We start from the raw sequence: 27,814 nt of genomic DNA, 5'->3' as shown, positions 1-27,814 counted from the left end.
GTGTGTGTCCTTACTCAACAAGAGTAGCATAAGTTGTGGGATCTGTGAAAAACGTGTCATCTCCGACAATGAGAACGATAAAAGACTGGAATAATAATACCTTGAATGCATTAACAGACATTAACGTAATCAAACAAACATTGCAGATTAGAATTTATAGGAATTAACATGTAAATATACTACTGGTGATATATGTAATGGAGAATTGATAGACACGAACAATCAAAAGCAAACAATTCACACAATAAGTTATGAAACAATGAACGTGCACAAATTGGTCGGGAGAGAGCCCATTCTGGAGAGTGAAGTACATTGTGCATCCACAATCCTCTTCTTCTTTGTGCCGTCCCGCAGCCTCCACAATGGATTAGTTCACTGACATGGGCACGAATAAAATAATCTTGTGTGCCGTAAAAAAATTATATTTAAATAATAATATATACAAAATGTTGGTCGACAAAACAACTTATCGATCAAACAATCGACCAGTGGACTAATTGGGGTCAGCCCTACTGTTTATGTCAAATTGTTTTGTAGCTAGCTCTGGTTGTCCTGAACAGAACATGGTAAAACACATCATTGTGAGGATAAATATAAGGGCTGGACATGCAGATCAATGGAAGTCATAAATGACTTGGGGTCTCGGGAATGACAAGGTTTTAAGAGTCGGGATTAGGTGTAGAACTTACCTGTGTGTTTGATGGCCAGGTGAGAGACCAGGAAGTCCTCTTTAGAGGTTGAGTATTTACAGTAGTCACACTTAAAGGGCCGGTCGTTGGCGTGGGACAGCTGGTGGTTGAGCAGGAGCTTCTTGTTGTCACAGTCATAGTCACAGAACTCACACTTGAACCTGGTAGACAGACACATTAGACAGGCATTAGTTAGAGGATATTAACACTGTGTAGCGTATGATAAGGAGAAAACCTTTTGAAACAGGGAGGTACTAACTGAACTTCACAGTGCAAATTGCTACAGTGTGTAATGAATACCACCCTGGTTTCACAGGACTGACGATGTGTATGTTCTGCTGAGAGGCTATGTTCTGCTGAGAGGCGCAATGAAAATTGCGCTACTTCCTGTACTGACCTGCTGTTGTCAACACTCTGGATGTGTGTGAGGAGATGCATCTTGAACGTATATCTCTTCTTGAAGGACTTCCCACACTGGGAAGTCAAAACACAAACAGATATTTATAAAGATTTCAAAGAAAATCAGGAGATTAAAACTAGAACCCTGATTGATTTGAGTGGATTATTGGAATTGTTAATCAAGGTCAGATGGTGTGTTACCTTGTCACACATGTGTGGTTTCTCAGCACTGTGTGTCTTCATGTGCTGAGTGAGTCTCTTCTGCATGGGGTAGACTCTATGGCACACTGGACACGGGAACGACAACACCTTAGATACCTGCTGAGAGTCAGACAGACCACACTGGACACGGGAACGACAACACCTTAGATACCTGCTGAGAGTCAGACAGACCACACTGGACACGGGAACGACAACACCTTAGGTACCTGCTGAGAGTCAGACAGACCTGTGCAAATACATCTGGCTTGTACAGACAGACCATACGACTTCTATGGGATAACAAGATATCTTACTGGGTTTAAAACCTTTAATACATATTTCATAAACCTGCTGTGGCATAAAAACAAGATATGGCACTAGGTTTATAACATGTTTTTACATGGGATGACCTGGATAGAAAAAGTCTATCTAGGGTGGCCAACTATAGTAACTCAACATTTTATAGATTTAAAAAGGTGAAAATACTTACAGACTCAGACTTTGTTTTCCTGTGAAAGGATGAAAAATAAGTTACTGGAGCGAATGATTTGATTTGATGAATTAAAATCGATTAAGCTTAGATCGGTCTCCAGCTTTAAATAAAACAAAAAAACAATTAAGGTTAATGTGCCATTTTGGTCTGGTGATGTGAGTTGTAGGACACTCACATGTGAATGTCCCACACATGGTGTCAGGAGAGAACATATTGCTCCTGGTTACATACTGCTGAGTGTATGATAACGTCCTGTGTGTGTGTGTGTGTGTGTGTGTACATACTTGTCCTTGTTGTGTATTGCAGAGTGTCTAATGACGTCCTTCTTATACACACTGCTGTAGTCACACTCCTCACACTTAAAGGGCTTGTTCCCCTGGTGGTTAAACATGTGTTCCTGTTTAACACAGCAGAGAAAACAGGCTCTTACCATTCCACTGTGATTATTACAGACAGTACAGGGAACAGACCAGGCCTGAGATACAAGAGAAAAACTGAAGACTGATTCAATGATTAAAAAAAGCAGTGTAATTCATTTGCAATAAAGATGATGCTGTAATGAAGGCTATATACATTTGACTGACTGATCGGACTGTATGCCCCCGGGCCCCACTCACCTTGAGCGAGGACCAGCGTTTGCAACGGTAGTTACACTGCAGGCACTTGAAGCACTCTGGGTCGTTTCCTTGGTGAGAGTCTACATGGAACCTCAAGTCATCCTGGGACAGGAAGCGAGAGCCACAAATCCAACAGTTGTGAGGCCTCAGGAGGGGCTTCAGAGACGTGTAATATCTGGCGATACACACCGGTAGGGGGAGTGAAGGTATTTAGTTAGAAGATCTCTGTATGCGGCTACATCATGTAATATCCTTTCCAACAGTACAGATCTGTGCCGTATGCAATCACCATAGTTGCTGGAAGGAACAATGTAAAATGTTAAAATCCAGGTTATCCCAGGACAGTACAGGCATTCAGAGATACAGTAGTTCGTTTCAGGTGTCAGTAACATTGAGTCTTACTTCATGTACTTCTTGCATTTCTTGCGGAGAAACCTCTTGGAGGGTCGACCTCGTTTCCTGGGGAAAAACTCTGCCTCCTCCGGCCTCCCATTGGGTGACGGGTCTTTGTTCTCAGAGTCTGACTGGCTGATGCCGGCTTCCACTGCTTTTCCATTGGCCAAGGAATCTGGTCCGTTTCCCAGGTCTGAGGAACTGGCTTCCTCGGAGCCTTGAGGGTCCACACTCCCGATACGCTGCTTGAATGCACCCTCAGCTTCTGGACTCAGCCGAAACAAGGAAAATGCAGAGCAGGGATAAGAAACCTATTCAATAACAGCTTAGTGAATGAAAACAGCACACAATTGTCTTCTTGCGGTGATCTTTGGAAAAGGCCTTCAATTAAAAATTGAGAAGATGTGCAGAAACAGCGGAGTTTATTTGTCCAGTGAATGTGAGCATGGTGAGTGTATTGTTCCTTCAGTAGTACCCACCCTTGCTGTTGTAACTGCCCTCTGTGTAGGTGAACTTCCTGGGGCGTCCCACCCTGCGTCGGGGACGGTCTGTGGAGGAGCAGGGAGGAGGGGCAGGTTGTCTCAGCAGGGCAGGCTGTCTGCCCCTACAATCCTCATCTGCTGGGTTATAGTCACTGTCCTCTGGAGAGAAAAGAGGGAGGGAGAGAGTGAGTGTGTGAATCCCAAATCGACCACTAGCCGCTACACCCAAGTAACCAACCGACTGACCGACTGCCCAGCTGACCGACCGGCTATCGGTTTCATGTGACAAGTGCTTATATATTTAAAAAAAACTTGACATGGATCTCAACGTACCTTCAGAGTCATGGAGGGCCCCAGCGTCTACGATGTCTTCGTCCTCTGGCTCCTCAGGCTGTGGCTCTGGTTTCACCTCAGCCTGCTGACGGGCCAACGTATCACTACGCCTGGGCCGACCACGCTTCTTAGGAGGGGGGCCACCTGGAAGTCACAGCACACCACCAATCAGATCATTGTATTCCATACAGGACCATCAATCAGCTCAATCAAATCCAAATTTTACCTTTGGGGATTGATTTAGGCATATTCCTTTTAGTTTCTAGTGGAGCACAGAACCTCAGTTTAGGAGTTAATAAAGCACTCTTGTTTTATTTTATCATATTCCATACAGGCCTCGTTGGCAGAGCGCACGTTCGGTAAATGATAAAAGGGTTGTATTAGTCTATTTTCCCCAGGGGGATAAATAAAAGTTGTAACCTAATTAATTCAGCTGAGGATAAATAGTTTTAATCCAATTGTTTCAATTGAGGATGAATAAAGTTTGATTCCATTTGAATTCAGTTTCTGCCCTCAGATGTGTCTAGGTCTAAACCGAGGATCAATACTAGTGATTCATTTATAGATGGCTGCCTCCTGTACAGTATGTTTATGTGTCTTTCTTCCCTCAGTTCTCTCTAGATGGGATGGGGCTACTGTACCTGTGGGTTTGAAGTGCCTGTCTCTCAGTTCTCTCTAGATGGGATGGGGCTACTGTACCTGTGGGTTTGAAGTGCCTGTCTCTCAGTTCTCTCTAGATGGGATGGGGCTACTGTACCTGTGGGTTTGAAGTGCCTGTCTCTCAGTTCTCTCTAGATGGGATGGGGCTACTGTACCTGTGGGTTTGAAGTGCCTGTCTCTCATGTGGTTGATGAGGGTGTCTTTGGAGACGCTTTTGTAGGGACACATCTTGCATTTGAACTGCTGAACGATCACCACCTCCATCATCTCCTCCAGTTCAGCCATGGTGTGGGGGACGGTGACCCCTGGTCCTCTTCCAGCCCCGGCCCCCCCCTCCACGGCTAAAGTTCCAGACCCCCCCACCACGCCACCCTCCTCTCCCCTGAAAGGCCTCCCCAGACTGGGGGACCACTGAGGCTCAGGGGCCCCCTCAACCTCAGGCTCCAGGCGGGAGGAGTAGGTCCCACTGCTGCTGATGTAAGGGCCAGGCTGGCTCTCTGTGCACTCCATAGCCTCTGCTGAGCCCGCTGTGTCTGCCTGGGGGTGGTGGTGGACTGATCCCACAGTGTCTGCCTGGGGGTGGTGGTGGACTGATCCCACAGTGTCTGCCTGGGGGTGGTGGTGGACTGATCCCACAGTGTCTGCCTGGGGGTGGTGGTGGTCTGTGGAGGAGCCCTCGCCTCCCTCCCCTATCCCAGTGTACCACCCCGGGGAGGCCTCTGGGCCAGTGCTGCTGCTGGTGGTCTCCATGTAGTGGGAGTGCTGGGGCTGCTGCTGGTCAGAGTGCTGTGGCTGGTCTGGGTCCTGGTTCTGGTCTGGGCTCTTGTTTGGGTCCTCCCTTTGCCCTTCCCGATCCTGGTAGTTGGAACAACCGGGCTGCTCTGAATCTGCAGCAACAAACTCCACATACTGCTGTAGGGTTCGGTGACCCTGGGAGTGGTTAGACAGGGTTCGGTGACCCTGGGAGTGGTTAGGCAGGATTAAGTGACCCTGGGAGTGGTTAGCTCTGCTGCTGCTGTTGATGTAGCTCTGAGAGTGCTGCGGCCTCAAATCCTCTTCACACTCCAGGTACACCTCCGTCCCCGCACTGCAGTCCACAACATAGTGAGTATGGCTTCGTCGAATGCCGGGGGACGAGGGGTTGGAGTCGGCAGCTCCGCTACCCTCCACGTACCCCCGCAGGTCCTGGTCAGAGTTGTCGACTACACCGTACTCCGGGAAGCGGGACAGAGACCGGGACGAGATCCTAGTCTGGTCAGATTCCTCGTCGTCTACATACGAGGAGGACGACTCTCCAGTCTGGTCAAATCAAATAGTCAAACTTTATTTAAAAATGCATTTAAAAACACACTTTACCATAGAACAATGGAATAAAAGAAAGTGAAAAGCCATAAAGGAGATAAAACGAGAACGATTTTTAAAATAACAATTAAATCCTTGACTGAAAAGGTGTGTTTTCAAACGTGACTCAAAAAAACCTAAATTGTGTCTGCCCCTTACCTGGTCAGGTCCGTCTGCATCTCCACTGCTACAGTCCATGTACTGAGATGCGTGGGAGTGCTGGGGCTGGTTCTCCTGGTCTGGGTAATGGCTGCCAGAGGGCTGGTCTGGCTGGTCAGGGTTATCTAGCATGTCATAAAACATTTGATGAAAAAAAGAGGGACAGCGTTCACTTGAAATCTCTATGTTTCAATGTTCTGTCATGGCAACCCACTGGCATACATATTTCATACCCTGCATGTCTCCCTGGTCGTGGCAGGTGGAGGTAGGACCCTCTCCCAGAGCCTCGATGGTGATGCGGTGATGGCTGGACAGGGCCGAGGATGACGTGTGGGCTACCATAGGAGGGAGAAACAACACGGGTCAGACCTGGATAACTCTAGTTTTAACTCTGCTTTGTGGAAAGTAACTCTCTGTCTGGGTCTGGTACAAACCTGGATAACTCTAGTTTTAACGGTGCTTTGTGGAAAGTAATTATCTTTCCAGGGGACAAATAGTAACTACAACTATCTGAATACAGATGTCAGGAAGTGACTCCTTTTCTGAAACTATTGGATTGGCTGCCTTCAACTAATGGCAGGGCTGTGCCTGGAACTGCATGTTGGATTGGCTGCCTTCAACTAATGGCAGGGCTGTGCCTGGAACTGCATGTTGGATTGGCTGTCTTCAACCAATGGCAGGGCTGTATCTGGAACTGCATGTTGGATTGGCTGTCTTCAACCAATGGCAGGGCTGTATCTGGAACTGCATGTTGGATTGGCTGCCTTCAACTAATGGCAGGGCTGTGCCTGGCATGTTGGGCTGTGCCAATGGAACTGCATGCATGTTGGATTGGCTGCCTTCAACTGCAATTGGCTGCCTTCAACTAATGGCAGGGCTGTGCCTGGAACTGCATGTTGGATTGGCTGCCTTCAACCAATGGCAGGGCTGTATCTGGAACTGCATGTTGGATTGGCTGCCTTCAACTAATGGCAGGGCTGTGCCTGGAACTGCATGTTGGATTGGCTGCCTTCAACTAATGGCAGGGCTGTGCCTGGAACTGCATGTTGGATTGGCTGCCTTCAACCAATGGCAGGGCTGTATCTGGAACTGCATGTCAACCAATGGCTGCCTTCAACCAATGGCAGGGCTGTATCTGGAACTGCATGTTGGATTGGCTGTCTTCAACCAATGGCAGGGCTGTATCTGGAACTGCATGTTGGATTGGCTGCCTTCACTAATTGCAGGGATGTATCTGGAACTGCATGTTGGATATAGAAATAGAATGAATAGAGCACCTACAATCTCCCATCTTGACAGTTATAGTTGATCTACGCAATAAATGTATATCTGAACATTGTGTAAATGTCCATTCTCTTGAATGTCCATTGCCCCAGGTGTACATTATCAAGTCAAACCAATTAACTAATTATATTTTTGTACAGAGAAGTATAAATAAGTTGTGATGCTCAACTATTCCAATCTGACAGTCATTTCTTTAGAGCTTCTGTCCAAAGCGCGACATACACACATTCTTCCCATTTGTGTTTTTTTTTAATCAGAAATAATTGCTTATGCGTACCTTCACGTGTGTATGTGCAAAATACTACTGTTCTCAGATTCTTAATTTGATAGATTTTAGATATAAAAATGGGGTTTGGTTGCAAAACGCTATATATCAATAGTGTGCTGAAACGGAATGTTCGTGTCCTGTACACACACAAAACAATGGTTCTAAATAGTATCAGATAGGGGTTCTTCGGCTTGTAACTATAGCGGAACCCTTTTTGGTGATTTATAGAACCCTTTTGAAGGTTCAATAAAGAACCATTCTCATAAGTTTATATATGGAACCTTTGATTTGTGGTTGTTTCACCTAGCTATCTTAAGATAAATGCACTAACTAAGTCGCTCTAGATAAGAGCATCTACTAAATGACTAACATGTCAAACGTAAATCCTTGACATACATAATCTCATATTACTGTATTGATAAAGGTTTCATTTAAAAAAAATCTCATATATACACCGAGTGTACAAAACATTAAGGACGCCTTCCTAATATTGAGTTGCATCCCCTCAGAACACACTCAATCCGTCAGGGCATGGACTCTACAAGGTGTTGTAAACGTTCCACAGAGATGCTGTCCCATGTTGACTCCAATGCTTCCCACAGTTGTGTCAAGTTGGCTGGATGTTCTTTGGGTTATGGACCATTCTTGATACACACGGGAAACTGTTGAGCGTGAAAAACCCAGCAGCGTTGCAGTTCTTGACACAAACCGGTGCGCCTGGCCCCTACTACCATACCCCGTTCAAAGCCACTTAAATCATTCTTGCCCAATCACCCGCTGAATAGCACACATACACAATCCATGTCTCAATTGTCTCAAGGCTTTAAAATCCTTCTTTATCCTGTCTCCTCCCCTTAATCTACACTGATTGAAGTGGATTTAACAATTGACATCAATAAGGGATCATGGCTTTCACTTGGATTTGCCTGGTCAGTCTATGTCATGGAAAGAGCAGGTGTCCTTAATGTTTTGTATACTTAGTGTATATTGATGTCACAAAATGTATCATTTGTACAGTTCTTTATTAAAAGTGTAGTTATTTGTCACATTTGACTGTAAAATCAAGCAGTACTACCCATTTCTCTGCGAATGAGGTGGATATATAACGTTTTGCAACAAAACATGATTATTTGTCTCTGAAATAAAACCATCAAGCGACAGATTTCCAACTAATATAGGTCTGTCATTGAACAACACGATAAGATGGTGAAAAAACATCTCTTTCATAAGTTCTTTAAACAACAAAAGCTAATTTACCAACATTTCCTAATATATAGCTTTTTGAAATTAAACTTAATTTGATCTACCCAATACAATTTCTATCTTTACATTCTGTAAATGTCCATTCTCCTGAATGTCCATCACTCCAGGTGTACCTAATCAAGTCAAACCAATGACCCAGTGATATTTTGTACAGATAAGTGTTCTTGATCCAAAAACACACTATACCACCATTAAAGGGATAGTTTATTCAGAATACAAACATGATGTTCAACCTGCCTTGGCTGCGTTTGCTTCTGACTTCTTGACTTATGAAATATACTTATTAATTTCACTGAGGGAAAGGTGGGGAATGTATAACGTTTACATTCTGTCAGGATATGTTATTGTTAGCCATCAGGGATCCTCTGGGAGGAGAACAGACACAGTCTGGTACCAGTCACCATATCAGCCGTGAGTTTGGGAGGAGTGTTGCACTTTGGGGCAGGTCAGGTCAGATGAAGTGAGGAAGAACAGATATCACGAAAGGTTCTGTCTAGCAACAGAGATGCATTGGCTGTTCAGACGTGTAAGGAGGAGACTCAGCATAGGAGAAAGGGTTAAATATCAGTGCTTGTGTATTTTGTCTGTTCAGCTGTTCGACCCTTTGGGGTGAATAAACTTGATTTATGCTTTCATAGAGTCCGTCCAGTTCTTACTCTGACATTTAGACCCTAACAGCTGCATTAGCTGCATTCTCGCGAACACTCAACATTAAAACACTATTGGGCCTGTGTAAAAAAAAAATGTATTTACTTTTGAAGCAACATTTTCTTAGCGTGTTGTTCCATAATACTTTAGTAATATCATTTTAATTGTAACTTAATTGCAATGAGCGGAGAGTTTATGTAACTACTGTACACAGAAAAGCTCACCATCATCTGATCCTTGTAGTATCAAATACTGACCCTCACTGGTCTCTGCAGCTCCGTCCTCTGCACTGGTCACTGCTATACAACCTGGAGAACAAGGATACATAGATATTGACTGTGATGGACAGACTACATTACCCGAATGGAGTATGTTGGTACTGACATTGATTGTTACGCTTGTGTCTAATGTTTTATATATTTTCACGATTGACAGGAATCAAATTTCCTTCGGGGAAAATGTTTTCATTCCCTCACCATTCATGATGTCGGGTCCGATGGTAGACTCTATGATCTTGTCTATGGCTGATCCCAGATCTGAGGAGGTGGAGGCTGTCGAGTCAGACACCGCCGCGCTGGAATGAACCATCACCTGTAATAAAATATATGATATGACGTTTTTAAAAATGTATTTTTTTACCTTAATTTAACTAGGCAAGTCAGTTAAGAAAAAAAACTATCAGTGACATTCAACTAAAGTAGGTAAAATAACCATATATCAGTCAATCCAAGTCAAACCTAAAAGAAACACCACAGCTATTAGCTAAATCAATGCTAGTAAGGGGGGGGGGGTACTATGGGGTGAACCAAGGTGCGCTTGAATATTAGAGATGCTCACCTGGGCTGACCCAGACACCAGGATGGACTGTGTTACAGTGGAGACGCTGGTGGACTGGGCCACAGAGGAGGAGTCTGGGAGGTGGACGGTGGCCCTGTGGTGGGTGACATCCGTACTGGAACTAGTCTCTGGTAGGAACACCTGGAAACAGAAACACGGGTGAGAGGCATGGACACGGAGACTAACTCAAACATTAAGGTCACTCTGTGGATAGTCCCATATAGATGCTCTACAGATGGTCATACTGTCAACAAACTATCTGTTGATAAGCAACTGCTTGTTATGGCTACAGTTAGGGTTAGGTTGAGAATAAGGGTTAAGGTTAGTAGATAGTTAGTTGAAATGTTGTTGACATTTATTGAACATCTATAAACCATCTATTTGGAACTGTCCAAAAATAAAAGTGTTACTAAAACACTAGAGCCCCTACCAGGACAACCAAACATAGTGTTACTAAAACACTAGAGCCCCTACCAGGACAACCAAACATAGTGTTACTAAAACACTAGAGCCCCTACCAGGACAACCAAACATAGTGTTGATAAAACACTAGAGCCCCTACCAGGACAACCAAACATAGTGTTGATAAAACACTAGAGCCCCTACCAGGACAACCAAACATAGTGTTACTAAAACACTAGAGCCCCTACCAGGACAACCAAACATAGTGTTACTAAAACACTAGAGCCCCTACCAGGACAACCAAACATAGTGTTACTAAAACACTAGAGCCCCTACCAGGACAACCAAACATAGTGTTACTAAAACACTAGAGCCCCTACCAGGACAACCAAACATAGTGTTGCTAAAACACTAGAGCCCCTACCAGGACAACCAAACATAGTGTTACTAAAACACTAGAGCCCCTACCAGGACAACCAAACATAGTGTTACTAAAACACTAGAGCCCCTACCAGGACAACCAAACATAGTGTTGCTAAAACACTAGAGCCCCTACCAGGACAACCAAACACAAACGTCTTTGGATCCTTGAAAAAGTGCTTTATAAAATGTATTATGATTATCATTACAAACACACTGTACCATTAAGTATCTCTTGTATGTTTACATAGCATTAAAGGTTGATGATCCTGAACAGTTCAGATAGTGTTGTTGTTAATACCGGGACCCCCTCTGAGCTCTGTCCCACGTGGCAGTCTGACTCTGGGGCAATGCCGTGGTGGTGCTGGCTGTGATGGTGGGATGCTGCATCACTGCTGTCTGCCGACATGGCCTCTGAGGACTCCATGGCCATACCGCTCTCCGACGGCTCCTCCATTCCGGACCCCGACGGACCCACATCACTGCTGCTCTCCACCTCTATCTCCCCTTCCATCTAGCATAGAAAATAATATGGTCCATAGCAGAGCTTTTAGAATAGAATGTTCATTTTCCCCAGAGGGAACTTCAGTATCCAAAGAGAGACTGGGTGACATGTTCAGTGTGTGAGGGAATCAAACCCACAAGAGCATTGGACTAGTAACCAGAAGGTTGCAAGTTCAAACCCCTGAGCTGACAAGGTACAAATCTGTCGTTCTGCCCCTGAACAGGCAGTTAACCCACTGTTCCTAGGCTGTCATTGAAAATAAGAATTTGTTCTTAACTGACTTGCCAAGTTAAATAAAGGTAAAATAAAAAAATAAAAAACCTTGGCAGGTGTTGAGGGGCGACAGGGTAGCCTAGTGGTTAGCGTGTTGGACTAGCAGCCGAAAGGTTGAAAGTTCAAATCCCTGAGCTGACAAGGTACAAATCTGTTGTTCTGCCCCTGAACAGGCAGTTAACCCACTGTTCCTAGGCTGTCATTGAAAATAAGAATTTGTTCTTAACTGTCTTGCCTAGTTAAATAAAATAAATTGTCAACATAATACTGTAACTCTTGGGCCATCTGACCCATTTCCATGCTTAGGAATGGTCACACACTACACTAGAGATATCTATATTGATGATGGATACCAGTTTTCAACTATCATACGTCTATCGAATAGACTAAGAATAGGCTAATGCCAGAAGATGGATGGATATGTAGATATATCCATCCATCTTCTGGCATTAGCCTATTCTTTCACAGGGAGTGTACTTTTAATTGGATATTGATTGTGTGAAATGCCCTTAAAAAAATAATTGCAGTTTATTGCATATCAGTTTAGAGGTGTTTCTCTAGAGTAGCATTCGTGAGGGTGCTTTGTTGAACGGACTCCTTTCTGTGGGTCTTTGAGTGTGAAGGTAAACAATACCACTGATGAACATACAGTAGCTATCGAGCTAGTTAGCTAGCTACATGGCTAACTGTAACTTAACCACATTGGACGTGGTTTCTTCTTCTTTGTGCTTAGATAGCCAAAGTGAAAGCCACGTTTACTAGCAAGTAGCTAAACCAGCTAATAATAGTAGCTTTGCTAGGAAGACAGCAAGGTTAGTTAGCCAGCTAACGTTAGTTCTTCGATAAGCCAGTCAGATCCTGATAAAATAATACTGCTGACACGAGGTCGCACAACACATGCAACAAGGTCGGGTGGCATAACAGGTCAAATATAGCCATTTATTATCGTTTTTAGTTTTTGACGGCTATAGCTAAACACACCTGGAGTCGAGCGTGTAGCTAATAACGACCCCACTCTTTATGATTTAAACAAGCCTAGCTGCCCTCCCTCTTGCCTGCTCCGCCATTTTCCCGACCAGCCTTGGTTTTGCATTCAGGCATTATAGAACCTACCAAAGCGTGGGGCCTCAAGGGCCTCAGCAAAAACAGATTGTCCAACGCTCGTTCCTGAAGAAAATGTAATTAATTTATCTATATAAACACGAGATCCTGTGGGATATTTTTTCACTTACCGTGTATTGCGAGTTGAATTCGTTTATGACTTAGTAGACACGACAAACAGTATAAGAAGTTGTACGCGATAATTGCTACTCCATTCTAGTCGGGCGCCATCAGTATCTCCTTGCTTCCTGTTCGACAAAAACCGGATCTTATTTCTCTGTTTTGCTAAAGTGGAAGCCGCTTTAGAAGGTGCTCCTTGCATTTTTATTATGTTAAGGGCAGCTTTCCCCTCCAATTAATCGTATTAAACGATTATATTCAATAAAGAGAATGAAGAGTATATTTAGATGTTTGGGGAAAGTATATGATTATTGTTTCCAGAGGAATATTACAGAATTTGACTACGAGCAGCGCAGTTAATTTTCAAGTGTAATATCGAGGTTCTTACGATGTTGCATCAAGCTGCTTCTTACGATTGTAAAATACCATCTTGATGATTGTATAACCATGGTTAGATGTTACAATGTATCTATTTACTTAGATTTCTTATAATGTGGCAGTGGCACCTTAATAACGCTGGATGTTTGGCTCTGTCAGCTGTGTGGACATTCAACAACGACAAAAACAGGCATAGCTCCCAACTATTATGCGGAACCTCATTGTGTTGACAGCAGAGAGGAAGAGGCCTGGTGACCGCTGCACAATATGATTAGTTAGCTATATAGTTAAAATGACAACAACTAATAATGAAGTGCTATTTGTTTATTGAATTTCCAGTTCTAATACAAAACATTGATTTACTTACGAAATAACTTAAACGTGATGGAGACACCATTGCGTGACATCCAGTGCAAAAATACATGGCTTTTTGAGCCAGTTCAGAAATATAAAATAACACCAAATAAACCAACATTGCATTGTTGAACACAAAAATAAGACTAGAGGGTAATAATACATACAAATTCATGGCTCATCAAAAAATATCTGCGCCAGGCAGATAGGCTTAAGCACCAACAGATTGTGAATCGGATCTGCTGGTGCTGAAATCGTTATTTCAGGGCAGTGGTTATGTGTCTCTAGACCCTACACTAGAGGACAATAAATCCATTTACTCACACAGTTAGAAGGAAATTGCCCGTACATGTGTATCATTTGGTTTGACCTGAATCAACTGGACGGGGGGCAATATTTCACCGTCTTAAAAAGCACACAAAGTGGGGCGTCGTTTCAACTTTACAAACGGCACCCCATACACCAACAGTACCACAAGCACGCATCTGCATAATTCTCGCATCAGAGATCCCCTTTTATAGCCTCAGGAGAGACAGAGAATGGCATAGCAATACGTTGGCAAGACAGCACAAACAAATCTGGGACTCTAAGAATGAACATCCTGTTGGAAAGGTTCTTAAAATATTCAGCCCAGAAACAGTGCCATAGAAATATTCATACTAGAACCAAGATGGCCCCTTAGACCGTCACGAAATACTGACTTGAATGGGGATACTCATTCTAGTATGTCAATTTCTATGGGTAAAGTAGCTCAGTAGCGGAAGTTGGAGGAGTCGGTACACTTCAGGATGTCGTACTTCACGTATCCCACACGGTCTACCTGTCTCCTAGAGTTCATTCGCCAGTAGAAACGATCCCGACAGAAGTAGATGTGGCCTAGAGTAGGAACAATCACAATAGGTTATGAGGAGTTAAACATGATTGTGAGTTATAACGTGATTGTGAGTTACTACATGATTGTAATGTGTCTAACTTTGATAAGAAAGTACATACTAAACTGACAGTTTGCTGTAATATTTTTTGCTTTGTGTAGAATAAAATATAAGGCCCTTTTTAAAGGTCTACACACAGAGTAAATTAATAATTTAATATTTACCCTTGAAGTGGAAGACATCATGAGCATCATTGGGAACACCCCCGAAGACGATGTCTGTGAAGCGGGGATATCCCTTGTCGATATTCTGGCCCTTCACATCCAGCCTGTAAGGATCAGATACATTTGGTTTGGTTATTACAAAACATAGACCTACAGATACAGTAAATAGTTAGAGGTTGAACCTTGATCCTTGAGCTCTTCTGATCCTCTTCATCGTCTAGTTACTTTTTAGGTCAGTATTCTCTAGGTTATGATAATATATCTTATAACAATATTCTACTGCTTAGCAGTCACTTTTATCCAAAGCAATTTACAATAGTAAATACAATACAATGAGTGCATGCATTTGACGCGATGACGATCCCTTCAGAACTTGAACCCACAACCTTATCTCAACACCCCCTACTTCCTAAACTCAGGCTTTTATTTCTCATGTGTTTTTGTTCTACCTTATGTTCTTTTTAGTACTACATTGATATTGATTACTGCATTTTTTTGTGTGTTTTAGAGCTTGCAAGAAAGGTATTTCACTGTACTTGTATACGGGACATTGAAACTTGACTCACCTCCAGTAGTTCTCTCCACTGAAGAGCAGCACCTTGCCTTTCCCTCTCTGCAGTGCTCCCTCCACCTTCTCTACAGTAGAGGGCAGACCCAGTTTGTCAATGCTGCGGGGTCCCAGGAGACTCTGTCCTGTATACACCCAGAACCTGGTGCCTGTGGGATAACAGAGACAAAGCTTAGAGTCTGTGTGTTTTTGTGTGTGTGTGTGTGTGTGTAAAAATCAGAATTCTGTTTACCTGAGAAGAAGTAGATTTTCTTTGTCACAAGGTCCTCAAAGGCTGTGTCAATGACGGCCGGCAGAGCTGGCCACCTCTCAGACATGGAGAACGGACCCTTCAGTCCACCGTCAGTCTTGCTTGACAACCTCCAATATTGCCTGTTGAATCAGCAAAAATACATCACAATTATGAATTTAGCAACAATGTATAATTATTTTTTACATTGTAAGATAATGGGCTAAAATTTCATAAGAAATTGTCGCTATAATGGTTCAAAAAGTGTTCATGAGCGCTTATGGTCCTTGTGGTGTAGCTGTTCTTAGTAGTGAAAAGGTAATCCAGTGTAAGGAATATGTGAATCCTTGGCTTGTTTATTTACATTCTGTCCTGTACTCTTACATTGTATATCCTGTTTTTCTCTCAGGTTATCTCTCCCTTAGCCCATAACTCTATCTTGTATCTCTCTCCAGTTATCTCTCCCTTAGCCCTTAACTCTATCCTGTATCTATCTCCAAGTTATCTCTCCCTTAGCCTATAACTCTATCCTGTATCTCTCTCCAAGTTATCTCTCCCTTAGCCTATAACTCTATCCTGTATCTCTCTCCAAGTTATCTCTCCCTTAGCCCATAACTCTGTCCTGTATCTCTCCAAGTTATCTCTCCCTTAGCCCATAACTCTGTCCTGTATCTCTCTACAGTTATCTCTCCTTTATCTAACAACTCTTGTTGTGAGGGGCACAACACCCATTTAACATCAAAGCCCTCAAAAAGGTTCTACTGTCGGACCGCAAAGCAACCTTCTTTTTTAAAAGGTTGCTCACCCATCCTTGAAGAAGTGCAGGTCTCCATCGATCTCTGTGATGGCGTCGAACTTGTTGATCTGGCAGGCGTCCTGGGATGGGTCCACAGGGTGTGTAGTGGTGGGGCTGGTAGTGGTGGTAGTGGAGGTGTTTGGCTCAGGCTCGTCGCTGGGACCAGGTGTAGGGATGGTGGGCCCAGGGGGTGTGGGGTCAGGGCCTGTCTTGGATCCTGGGTGGGAAGATAGTGGGAAGGAATGCAATGAATAACATTTAACTATTGTCATTGTTGTTCCATTACCAACGGGTCTCTGTTGTGATAGGGGGAAATACTGCGTTGTTGTATGTATGTTGTGAATTCTGTGGGATCACATGATATTGCAGCCTGGTGCAAGGTCTGTTTGTTTCGCCAACTCCTATGGTAGTTGTCAGTCAAGAAAGCGCGAACAGATCTAGGACCAGACTAGGGATATTGTGTAATCATGTCATATTGTGATAATATCATACCATAGAGATACTGAATGCCCTCAACATCATCTTCATGCAGGGAGAAGTCTTCCACGTAGCTGTACATGGGATACATGAGGGCGTCTCTGATGTTGGAGTGGTCCAGACCCAGGGCATGACCAAACTCGTGGGCCGCAACCAGGAACAGACTGTAGCCTGAGAGAGGAGAGGGTGAGTAGAAACACGTCATTAAGTCAGTTGTGGTGTGCACCTATGACCTGAGTGTCAGTCTGCTATCATGCCAACTACCCGTCAATCATTGTCACGTTTGGCTGTAAAATTACAGTAATGGAGTTGGCTCGAGCACAAACAGATCTGGGATTAGGCTATAGAAGGAGACAACAGATCTGGGACCAGGGTATAGAAGGAGACAACAGATCTGGGACCAGGCTATAGAAGGAGACAACAGATCTAGGACCAGGCTATAGAAGGAGACAACAGATCTAGGACCAGGCTATAGAACGAGACAACAGATCTGGGACCAGGCTATAGAAGGAGACAACAGATCTAGGACCAGGCTATAGAATGGGACAACAGATCTGGGACCAGGCTAGTGCACCTACAGTAATATACATTTTCCACACTATTGAACCAAGATGAGCTACACTGCACTAGCCTGGTTATGTATATACCTAGAATCGTGCTTGAAAGGGCAATTTCAAAGTAAATGATCTGAGCCAGCAGTTTGAGTCAGCATGGTAGGTGCCCTGACGTTGTCTCTGACTGTCAGCCAGCAGTTTGAGTCGGCATGGTAGGTGCCTGACGTTGTCTCTGACTGTCAGCCAGCAGTTTGAGTCGGCATGGTAGGTGCCCTGACGTTGTCTCTGACTGTCAGCCAGCAGTTTGAGTCGGCATGGTAGGTGCCCTGACGTTGTCTCTGACTGTCAGCCAGCAGTTTGAGTCGGCATGGTAGGTGCCCTGACGTTGTCTCTGACTGTCAGCCAGCAGTTTGAGTCGGCATGGTAGGTGCCCTGACGTTGTCTCTGACTGTCAGCCAACAGTTTGAGTCAGCATGGTAGGTGCACTTACGCTGTCTATGTCACTCACCCCTATCTGGGCAGAAGCCCCATTTCGTGTCTGCGTCAAAGTCGCTGGTGGTAGCGCACCACAGCCTGCCGTCTCCCCGTCCCTCGCTGGTGCATGAGTCATACTTCTTCCCCAGGAAGACAAAGGGGAACTGGCACGGCTCTCCCTCAGAGTTTCCACCAATCACAGCCGTATCTGTCATAACACAGACACAACACTATTAGGGAACATGTGTCACTCTAGCTGTACTTGATTGTGGTTTCCTGGAGCAATGGAAACATTGGAATAGTCCCAAAAATGCAAACCCCGCCCATCTGACTCTCCAGACAGGATCAATAAAACATTAAAAGTATTTGAAAGAAAAATAATACTATTTGAACCCAGGTCTGGTAGTTGTGACAGTGAATCTCCCTCACCTCTGTTGGGACAGAAGCCATACTTCTTATCCTTGTCAAAGTTGTCTGTGGTGGAACACCAGCGGTATCCATCACTGCGACCCTCTGTCGTGCAACCTTCATATGTCTCCCCCAGGAACACGAAGGGGAACACACATTCTTTGCCGTTGCTGTTTCCGTCGAATGTGTACAGAACTGTGCGTGAGAAAAAGGAGAGAGGGAGCGAGAGAGAGAAAGAGGGAGAGAAAGAGGTAGAGAGAGAGGGGCATATGATTAGAGGCATGTCAAAGAAAACTCGGTCTAAAATACTTTCTGACCAATCATTCCTCTCAAGTATTAACTGTCAATCTTACGTTCACTTGGACAGAAGCCAAATTTCTTGTCTCTGCCGTAGTCGGCTGTGGTGGCACACCAGGGCAGGTTGTCAGAGCGCCCCTCTGTGGTGCAGGTGGAGTACTCTTTGCCCTCGAAGGAAAAAGGGAAGTGGCACAGGGCACCCTCTGCGTTGCCAAAGCTAGTCTTCACAGCTGGAACAAAAAAAGTGATGTTTTTATTGGGAGCAATTGGGGAACAATGTGCTATGTCAAACATGATTAAATACATATAGTAAGATGGTTCACTGGAGCTCAAGATTTCAATCCTACAGATGACGTGGAGAATTTGGCAGAGGCACATAGTTCAGTTCAATCTCAGTCAATAAGATGCTTCAAATGGGCACTACGGGGTGACCTAGCACCATCAAGTACTGACTGACTGAAACAGCCAGGATTGACTATACACCTCCATGCTGACCTGCTCCTTTGCCGAGGGTCCAGTTTTCGTCGTCGTCAAAGTGGGCGTCTCCCTGTAGGCCCTCACCAGGGGGGAAGGCGTGGGCCAGAAGGCCGTCCTTACCATCGAAGGGGTAGCCGTCTCCATGATCTGGAAAATAACAAGGCAATGAATTAATGCCATTAATTTCATGCAGGGTTGGGGTTAATCGTATTTCAATTTGGTCAGTTCAGTTCCTTCCTTTCATGTTTCTTCAATAAAGATTCATTTGGATGTGTATTCTTCAACTTAGATATTAAAAATGTAAATGTTCTGGGAGGCCCGAGGCTGTTTAATTGATGCTTTCAGAGATTGTATGACACATATTGCATAGCCTTGAAATCCAAAACTGACATGCGCCGTTTCACTGAAGTGAAACAATGGGTGAAAAACAGCGCGTCCGTTTGAATCTCAGGCTGTGTACAGTTACTGCAGCCCTTCTTACCTGCTTTTCCAAAGGACACCATGATGTCAGCGGTGCCGTCGAAGAGTCGCGTGAAGGTGAGAGGGGTGACATCACTCCACACCTTGAAGGCTCTGGCGAAGGCGTCGTCTATCAGAGAGGCTTCCATGTCTGGAGAGTAGTTCAGGATCCTAGAGAGAAAAGCAAATCACCTATGAAGGACACTGAGGCTTGAACGACCACATGTTTAGCTACTTGCTCTGTTTGCTATAAATCATATAGTATTTCCAGGCCATTGTTACACGGTGCACACCTGCCTTTAACGTCTCCCCACACTATACTTGTAACCCTAACCTCGTCCACACGCTCAATTGCTACCGACTGGGTGGATGAGATTAGCCTCAACCCTAATGCTTAGAACCCTAAACCAGTCCCACATAATCCCCTTCACAGTACCTGTATGTAACATCATGATGATCCCATTTCAGGTCCCCGTCAAAGGTCTGGTAGGAGCGTATATCAGGGACCCCACAGCGAGGTGCCTTCATTGCTGCAACCGTAGACTTGTCCAGCGTCCCTGTCTCCTCCAACCCCATCTGCCTCTGCATTCTCATCAGAGCCTTGGAGGTGGACACCATAGACTGGAAACCACTGCGGTGCTGAACATTCATGTAGCCAAACCTCTTCAGGTAGCTCTGGAGGTAGGAAATAATGAATGCAATGAGATTTAATAGATAATTAGATCATTGCAAATAAGGAGATTGCAACTGTTGAGATGATTGCATATAAATAGAAATTACTCCATTTAGATTGATTGACTTTAGGTTTATATTATGTCATGACATTGACACACGATGGACAATTCGCCAAATGTATTTTAGCAATCCTCCACACACAGCCCAGGCTGTATGTTTTATTTTCAGGACAAATGAAATCTGTTTATAGATTTAAAAAGCTGGAACATTTAATGCGTCTCTATGCATCTGCTACTCACTTCTGCCAGCTCCATATCCGTCATGTTCTTGAGGACATCTCCAGGGAAGGTGACAGACACGGTTTTCTCCAGGGGAACGCACCATCCACCTACCGTGCACATAGCCAACACTAGGAAAACCAGAACTCTATGGTGAGATCTCATGGTGAGACCAAGGTAAGATGAAAGTTGCCCAAAGTAATAGAGAAGATACGATGTGATGTGCCAGACAGCCAATGAAGAGACTCTTAGTGACAATAACAAAGCTTGCAGTGGATCACTGTTCCTTGAAGTTTAGTGGATAGGATGTTCTTCTTTGGTGCTTTGTGCTTTGGGTTCAGTATTTATGCTCTCAGTCTTAGTCACCCTCTTAACCTCCACCCCCTTTCTCTCTCTCTCTCTTTCTCTCTCTCTCTCTCTCTCTCTCTCTCTCTCTCTCTCTCTCTCTCTCTCTCTGTCTGTCTGTCTATCTCTCTCCCGGTCATTACTCCTCCCTATGGGAGTGAGCATTATGTTATTGTTCAGGGGGTTTCCAAAATGTAGTAATCTACAAATGTATCCCAATATCTAACTTTTTTTGTTCCGTTTTGACATGTACAGGAGATTGGTGTAACCTTAATTAGGGAGGACGGGGGCTCGAGGTAATGACTGGAGTGGAATTAGTGGAATGATATCAAATACATCAAACACATGGTTTCCATGAGTTTGATGCCGTTGCATTCGCTCTGTTCCAGCCATTATTATGAGCTGTCCTCCCGTCACCAGCCTCCACTGACGAGGATAACATACACAGTTGACTGCTGAACAGGTAATCAAATGGCTACCCGGTCTATTTGCATTGTGTGCCCCCCTCACCCCCCCAATCCCTTTTTTATGCTGCTGCTACTCTCTGTTTATCATATATGCATAGTCACTTTATCTATACATTCATGTGCATACTACCTGAATTGGGCCGACCAACCAGTGCTCCCGTACATTGGCTAACCGGGGTATCTGCATTGTGTCCCACCACCCACCAACCCATCTTTTACGCTACTGCTACTCTCTGTTTATCATATATGCATAGTCACTTTATCTATACATTCATGTGCATACTACCTGAATTGGGCCGACCAACCAGTGCTCCCGCACATTGGCTAACCGGGGTATCTGCATTGTGTCCCACCACCCACCAACCCATCTTTTACGCTACTGCTACTCTCTGTTCATCATATATGCATAGTCACTTTATCTATACATTCATGTGCATACTACCTGAATTGGGCCGACCAACCAGTGCTCCCGCACATTGGCTAACCGGGGTATCTGCATTGTGTCCCACCACCCGCCAACCCATCTTTTACACTACTGCTACTCTCCGTTCATCATATATGCATAGTCACTTTAACCCTATCTACATGTACATACTACCTCAATCAGCCTGACTAACCGGTGTCTGTATGTAGCCTCGCTACATTTATAGCCTCGCTACTGTATATAGCCTGTCTTTTTACTGTTGTTTTATTTCTTTACCTACCTATTGTTCATCTAACACCTTTTTTTGCACTATTGGTTAGAGCCTGTAAGTAAGCATTTCACTGTAAGACTGTACACCTGTTGTATTCAGCGCCCGTGACAGATAAACTTTGATTTGATTTGATTTGAACAGGGTATGCCGTAATGGCCCAGAAATCCATTGTTTTCATTTCCTGTACGAGGTTTATGGGAAAAGCACCTGCTTGACATGTTTATTCAATGGTCATATTCATCTGTGAGGTTTAACCAGAGGTTGTGTAACTGTGACACATGTGGAAGATAAATGTAAAATGTAAAATAATACACACACTTCTGTTATCTAAAATAATACATTGTAGCCTCAAAAAAATAAAAATGGTCTTTAAATAAAGATTGCTTCCACTTTTCTATTTTCAGACTTGGAAAACTGTGACTGACTGGGTCAAGCTATAACTACTGCACTGACAACTGTCTTAAGATTTACAGGTGTAGCCTAGTGGTTAGAGCATTGGAATAGTAACCGAAAGGTTGCAAGTTCAAATCTCTGAGCTGACAAGTTAAAAAAAATCTGTCGTTCTGCCCCTGAACAAGGCAGTTAACCCACTGGTCCCCTGAACAAGGCAGTTAACCCACTGTTCCCCTGAACAAGGCAGTTAACCCACTGGTCCCCTGAACAAGGCAGGTAACCCACTGTTCCCCTGAACAAGGCAGTTAACCCACTGGTCCCCTGAACAAGGCAGTTAACCCACTGGTCCCCTGAACAAGGCAGTTAACCCACTGTTCCCCTGAACAAGGCAGTTAACCCACTGTTCCCCTGAACAAGGCAGTTAACCCACTGGTCCCCTGAACAAGGCAGTTAACCCACTGGTCCCCTGAACAAGGCAGTTAATCCACTGTTCCCCTGAACAAGGCAGTTAACCCACTGTTCCCCTGAACAAGGCAGTTAACCCACTGGTCCCCTGAACAAGGCAGTTAATCCACTGTTCCTAGGCTGTCGTTGAAAATAAGAATTTGTTCATAGCTGACATGTCTAGTGAAATAAAGGTAAGAAATAACGTTCTCTGTCTTTCCCCACAGATCAATGAGGTAAGGGTCATCATGATATGACTGAAAGTTGTCATTGAACTAAATCCAAATGATACAAACTTCATAAATTGTTACAGAAAGTCATGTTTTTATATATATATATATATAATACACAAATAAAATGCTTCTAACAACACAATTAATTTCACAACACGGCTTACTGAACATGTCCATGTAATAACGACGTTGCAATACGGTCTGTGGTCAATTTGTTTTAGGTAACGAGCTACATTAATGTCACCATAACAGGTGACAGATCATCACCTAAATCATTGTGATCAAACTGCCCCATATTAGGTCATAGGAGTATCAGTAGTGTGTGTTTCCCAACTAAGGAGATCTTTCATCATTCAAGAGTGGGTTTTATTTCCAGTCCAAGCATCTTACATAGGCCTATGTAGTCTCAGTGCAACAGCTTTACACATACAGAGTAGAGTATTGGTTTGGTCTTCTGCTCTCCAAAACAAAATGGAGACAATGACCCCCGAAAGACCAGATACAACGTAACCTATTATTATGATGTGGTTATGTGGTTAATTTCTTCTGTATATAGCAGCATTTCAGTGAAGCAGGAAGAATGACTCAAACCTGCATGAGGGGCTTTTTTTTCTATGAGCACACAGCTGACAACACCCCCTCTGTCCCCATATACACTAGACCAGATGTGATGAGAAGCGGTCTACAGCTGGGAATGATCCAGGTGAGGATACAACTATAGACATTGAATAATCACATTCGTTCTAGTTCTGTAGGCAGGACGTGAGGCAAGGGACTGATGGGAAGCGTTGTCCTACTTTCTGCCAGTGGTTGGTGACAGGCTGGTTGGTTTTTCTCAGAATTATTGGTAAAGGGATATGACAAACAACACCAAAGAAAAGTTGCCATATCCGTTAGGATATTGTATGAGCATATCTTGTGTCTTATCATGATAGCTGTCCAAGATGAAAAAATATATTTACTCGATCAACATACACAATTCACTTCAGTTTACAGTATATACAGTAGCTTTGATGCATCTGGTATACACATACAGTAACAGCCTAAAAAAATTATACTGCTCCAGTCAACATACTGCTCCAGTCAATATACTGCTCCAGTCAACATACTGTTCCAGTCAACATACTGCTCCAGTCAACTAACTGCTCCAGTCAACATACTGCTCCAGTCAACATACTGCTCCAGTCAACATACTGTTCCAGTCAACATACTGTTCCAGTCAACATACTGTTCCAGTCAACATACTGTTCCAGTCAACATACTGTTCCAGTCAACATACTGTTCCAGTCAACATACTGCTCCAGTCAACATACTGCTCCAGTCAACATACTGTTCCAGTCAACATACTGTTCCAGTCAACATACTGTTCCAGCTCCAGTCAACATACTGTTCCAGTCAATATACTGCTCCAGTCAGCATACTGCTCCAGTCAATATACTGCTCCAGTCAGCATACTGCTCCAGTCAATATACTGCTCCAGTCAACATACTGCTCCAGTCAATATACTGCTCCAGTCAGCATACTGCTCCAGTCAATATACTGCTCCAGTCAACATACTGCTCCAGTCAATATACTGCTCCAGTCAGCATACTGCTCCAGTCAACATACTGCTCCAGTCAACATACTGTTCCAGTCAACATACTGCTCCAGTCAACATACTGTTCCAGTCAATATACTGCTCCAGTCAACATACTGCTCCAGTCAACATACTGCTCCAGTCAACATACTGTTCCAGTCAACATACTGCTCCAGTCAACATACTGCTCCAGTCAACATACTGCTCCAGTCAACATACTGTTCCAGTCAATATACTGCTCCAGTCAATATACTGTTCCAGTCAATATACTGTTCCAGTCAACATACTGCTCCAGTCAACATACTGCTCCAGTCAACATACTGTTCCAGTCAATATACTGCTCCAGTCAACATACTGTTCCAGTCAACATACTGCTCCAGTCAACATACTGTTCCAGTCAATATACTGCTCCAGTCAATATATTGCTCCAGTCAACATACTGCTCCAGTCAACATACTGTTCCAGTCAATATACTGCTCCAGTCAACATACTGCTCCAGTCAATATACTGCTCCAGTCAACATACTGCTCCAGTCAACATACTGTTCCAGTCAATATACTGCTCCAGTCAGCATACTGCTCCAGTCAATATACTGCTCCAGTCAACATACTGCTCCAGTCAACATACTGCTCCAGTCAACATACTGCTCCAGTCAACATACTGTTCCAGTCAACATACTGCTCCAGTCAACATACTGTTCCAGTCAATATACTGCTCCAGTCAGCATACTGTTCCAGTCAATATACTGCTCCAGTCAGCATACTGCTCCAGTCAATATACTGCTCCAGTCAACATACTGCTCCAGTCAATATACTGCTCCAGTCAACATACTGCTCCAGTCAACATACTGCTCCAGTCAATATACTGCTCCAGTCAATATATTGCTCCAGTCAACATACTGCTCTAGTCAACATACTGCTCCAGTCAACTAACTGCTCCAGTCAACATACTGCTCCAGTCAATATACTGCTCCAGTCAACATACTGCTCCAGTCAACATACTGCTCCAGTCAATATACTGCTCTAGTCAACATACTGCTCCAGTCAATATACTGCTCCAGTCAACATAGTGCTCCAGTCAATATACTGCTCCAGTCAACATACTGCTCCAGTCAACATACTGCTCTAGTCAACATACTGCTCCAGTCAACATACTGCTCCAGTCAACATACTGCTCCAGTCAATATACTGCTCCAGTCAACATACTGCTCTAGTCAATATACTGCTCCAGTCAACATACTGCTCCAGTCAATATACTGCTCCAGTCAATATACTGCTCCAGTCAACATACTGCTCCAGTCAACATACTGCTCCAGTCAACATACTGCTCCAGTCATTATACTGCTCTAGTCAATATACTGCTCCAGTCAAAATACTGCTCCATGCAACATACTGCTCCAGTCAATATACTGCTCCAGTCAACATACTGCTCCAGTCAACATACTGCTCCAGTCAACATACTACTCCAGTCAACATACTGCTCCAGTCATTATACTGCTCCAGTCAATATACTGCTCCAGTCAACATACTGCTCCAGTCCAGGAACATACATTGGCCAATGCTCAATGTAGGCCTGATTCCATAAAGGTCCAGTTAAGAAGAGCCGGTTGAGTAAAAGAATGTCTGTGTAAAATGGAGGTCAGGAAAAGGTAACAAGTACCATAAAACAAAGGAAATTAAAAAAACATAGAAACATCTCTTGAAAATCTCTTACTGTAAAACCACAACAGGAGTCATTGTCTGCATATATAAACTGGGTGGTTCGAGCCCTGAATGCTGATTGGCTAACAGCCATGGTATATCAATCGTATACTACGGGTACAACAAGTCATTTATTTTTTTCCTGCTCTAATTATGTTGGTAACCAGTTTATAATAGCAATAAGGCCTCGTGGGTTTGTGATATATGGCCGAAATATACCACGGCTAAGGGCTGTGTCCAGGCACTCCGCGTTGCGTCGCGCATAAAGAACAGCCCTTAGCCGTGTTATATTGGTCACATACCACACTCCCCGGGGACCTATTTCTTAATTATACCAGCAGAGTTAAGGGAAATTGTCAGAACCTTGTTCGCTTGATGCTTTAGAGAAAACCTGAAGACTTGTGTTGGCTCTCGAAGCTAATGCCTCAGCCTTTAGCTCAGCGTAATTACACAGTCTTGTAAATTGTTCAAACCCAGTCAATCATCTACTAACTTGCTCCTCAAAAGTTGTTTGTCAGACTCAGCACAGTTGAGACTGACAGAGATCAAATATCAGATAAATAGACTGTTTTGATGAAGTCTGGTCTAATGGACCAGAAATAACTACTTCTGATTGGCTGTTGTCCTTGGGACTGATGAGTCAAATCAGTCTGGCTCCAGTCCTCTGTTAAGGGAAGTGTTTCCACCTGCCTGCAGGAAGGTCTTATACAATACACATGACTCACCTTCAGCAGGTATGTTTTTCTGTATTCTTAATTTTATTTTACCTTTATTTAACCAGGCAAGTCAGTTAAGAACAAATTCTTATTTTCAATGACGGCCTGGGAACAGTGAGTTAACTGCCTGTTCAGGGGCAGAACGACAGATCTGTACCTTGTCAGCTCAGGGGTTTGAACTCGCAACCTCCCGCTCTAACCACTAGGCTACCCTGCCGCCCCATGTGTATGTGTGTGTACTTGACATACTGTTACACTACATGGCCAAAAGTAAACATCTCATTCCAAAATAATGGGCATTAATATGGAGTTGGTCCCCCCCTTTGCTGCTATAACAGACTCCACTCTTCTGGGAAGGCTTTCCACTAGATGCTGGAACATTTCTGCGGGGACTCGCTCCCATTCAGCCACAAGAGCATTAGTGAGGTCAGTCACAGATGTTGGCCCGATTAGGCCTGGCTCGCAGTCAGCGTTCCAATTCATCCCCAATGTGTTTGATGGGGTTGAGGTCAGGGCTCTGTGCAGGTCAGTCAAGTTCTTCCACACCAACCTTGAAAAACCTGTATGGACCTCGCTTTGTGCATGGGGGCATTGTCATGCTGAAACAGGGAAGGACCTTCCCCGTAGCGTTAAGATTTCCCTTCACTGGAACTAAGGGGCCTAACCTGAACTATGAAAAACAGCCCCATACCATTATTCCTCCTCCACCAAACATTACAGTTGGCACTATGGATTGGGGCAGGTAGCGTTCTCCTGGCATCTGCCAAACCCAGATTTGTCCGTCAGACTGCCACATTGTAAAGCATGATTCATCCCTCCAGAGAACATGTTTCCAAT

General features: G+C 44.0%; 2 protein-coding genes across 14 annotated transcripts in view; both read right to left on the bottom strand.

Annotated features, from left to right (window-relative positions):
- The window catches only part of LOC115101844 (zinc finger protein 335-like), a 33,284-nt gene extending 20,271 nt beyond the window's left edge, over window positions 1–13,013 (bottom strand). For 8 of the 13 annotated variants that reach the window (XM_065005177.1, XM_065005179.1, XM_065005181.1 and 5 more), the window contains exons 1-17: window positions 12,900–13,013; window positions 11,191–11,403; window positions 10,068–10,208; window positions 9,707–9,821; window positions 9,455–9,538; window positions 6,001–6,102; window positions 5,768–5,892; window positions 4,423–5,566; window positions 3,608–3,751; window positions 3,272–3,433; window positions 2,802–3,057; window positions 2,400–2,574; window positions 2,067–2,179; window positions 1,780–1,798; window positions 1,290–1,430; window positions 1,087–1,163; window positions 690–850 (exon numbers count right to left, since the gene is read on the bottom strand). In XM_065005177.1, the coding sequence (XP_064861249.1) occupies window positions 690–850; window positions 1,087–1,163; window positions 1,290–1,430; window positions 1,780–1,798; window positions 2,067–2,179; window positions 2,400–2,574; window positions 2,802–3,057; window positions 3,272–3,433; window positions 3,608–3,751; window positions 4,423–5,566; window positions 5,768–5,892; window positions 6,001–6,102; window positions 9,455–9,538; window positions 9,707–9,821; window positions 10,068–10,208; window positions 11,191–11,403 (3,172 nt within the window). In that variant the 5' untranslated portion in view covers window positions 12,900–13,013. Of the gene's footprint in view, window positions 1–689; window positions 851–1,086; window positions 1,164–1,289; window positions 1,431–1,779; window positions 1,799–2,066; window positions 2,180–2,399; window positions 2,575–2,801; window positions 3,058–3,271; window positions 3,434–3,607; window positions 3,752–4,422; window positions 5,567–5,767; window positions 5,893–6,000; window positions 6,103–6,201; window positions 6,553–9,454; window positions 9,539–9,706; window positions 9,822–10,067; window positions 10,209–11,190; window positions 11,404–12,648; window positions 12,735–12,899 lie in introns of those variants that run through there. The other 5 variants (XM_065005186.1, XM_065005187.1, XM_065005188.1 and 2 more) reach the window with 5 other exon arrangements.
- A 562-nt stretch (window positions 13,014–13,575) lies between these two features.
- On the bottom strand, window positions 13,576–20,739 carry mmp9 (matrix metallopeptidase 9). Its single transcript, XM_029621390.2, has 13 exons — window positions 20,430–20,739; window positions 19,892–20,130; window positions 19,478–19,626; window positions 19,015–19,143; window positions 18,576–18,749; window positions 18,244–18,417; window positions 17,849–18,022; window positions 16,802–16,957; window positions 16,319–16,526; window positions 15,517–15,656; window positions 15,283–15,433; window positions 14,717–14,820; window positions 13,576–14,496 (listed from the first exon to the last, which is right to left on the bottom strand). The coding sequence occupies exons 1-13, from the start codon at window positions 20,571–20,573 to the stop codon at window positions 14,372–14,374; spliced, it is 2,067 nt and encodes a 688-aa protein (XP_029477250.1). The 5' UTR covers window positions 20,574–20,739; the 3' UTR covers window positions 13,576–14,371.
- Between the last annotated feature and the right edge of the window lie 7,075 nt (window positions 20,740–27,814).

The sequence above is a fragment of the Oncorhynchus nerka genome, linkage group LG20, assembly GCF_034236695.1.
Source record: "Oncorhynchus nerka isolate Pitt River linkage group LG20, Oner_Uvic_2.0, whole genome shotgun sequence".
NCBI lineage: Eukaryota > Metazoa > Chordata > Actinopteri > Salmoniformes > Salmonidae > Oncorhynchus > Oncorhynchus nerka.
Note: the sequence above shows the minus strand (reverse complement) of the source record. Positions and strands in the feature narration are given on the sequence as shown.

Coding starts and splice junctions, on each gene's coding strand:
- mmp9 (XM_029621390.2), bottom strand. CDS start 20,573: ATGAGATCTCACCATAGAGTTCTGGTTTTCCTAGTGTTGGCTATGTGC. Junction 19,627..19,891: donor CATCATGATGTTACATACAG/GTACTGTGAAGG, acceptor TTTTCTCTCTAG/GATCCTGAACTACTCTCCAG. Junction 14,821..15,282: donor AGTGGAGAGAACTACTGGAG/GTGAGTCAAGTT, acceptor TGATCCTTACAG/GCTGGATGTGAAGGGCCAGA.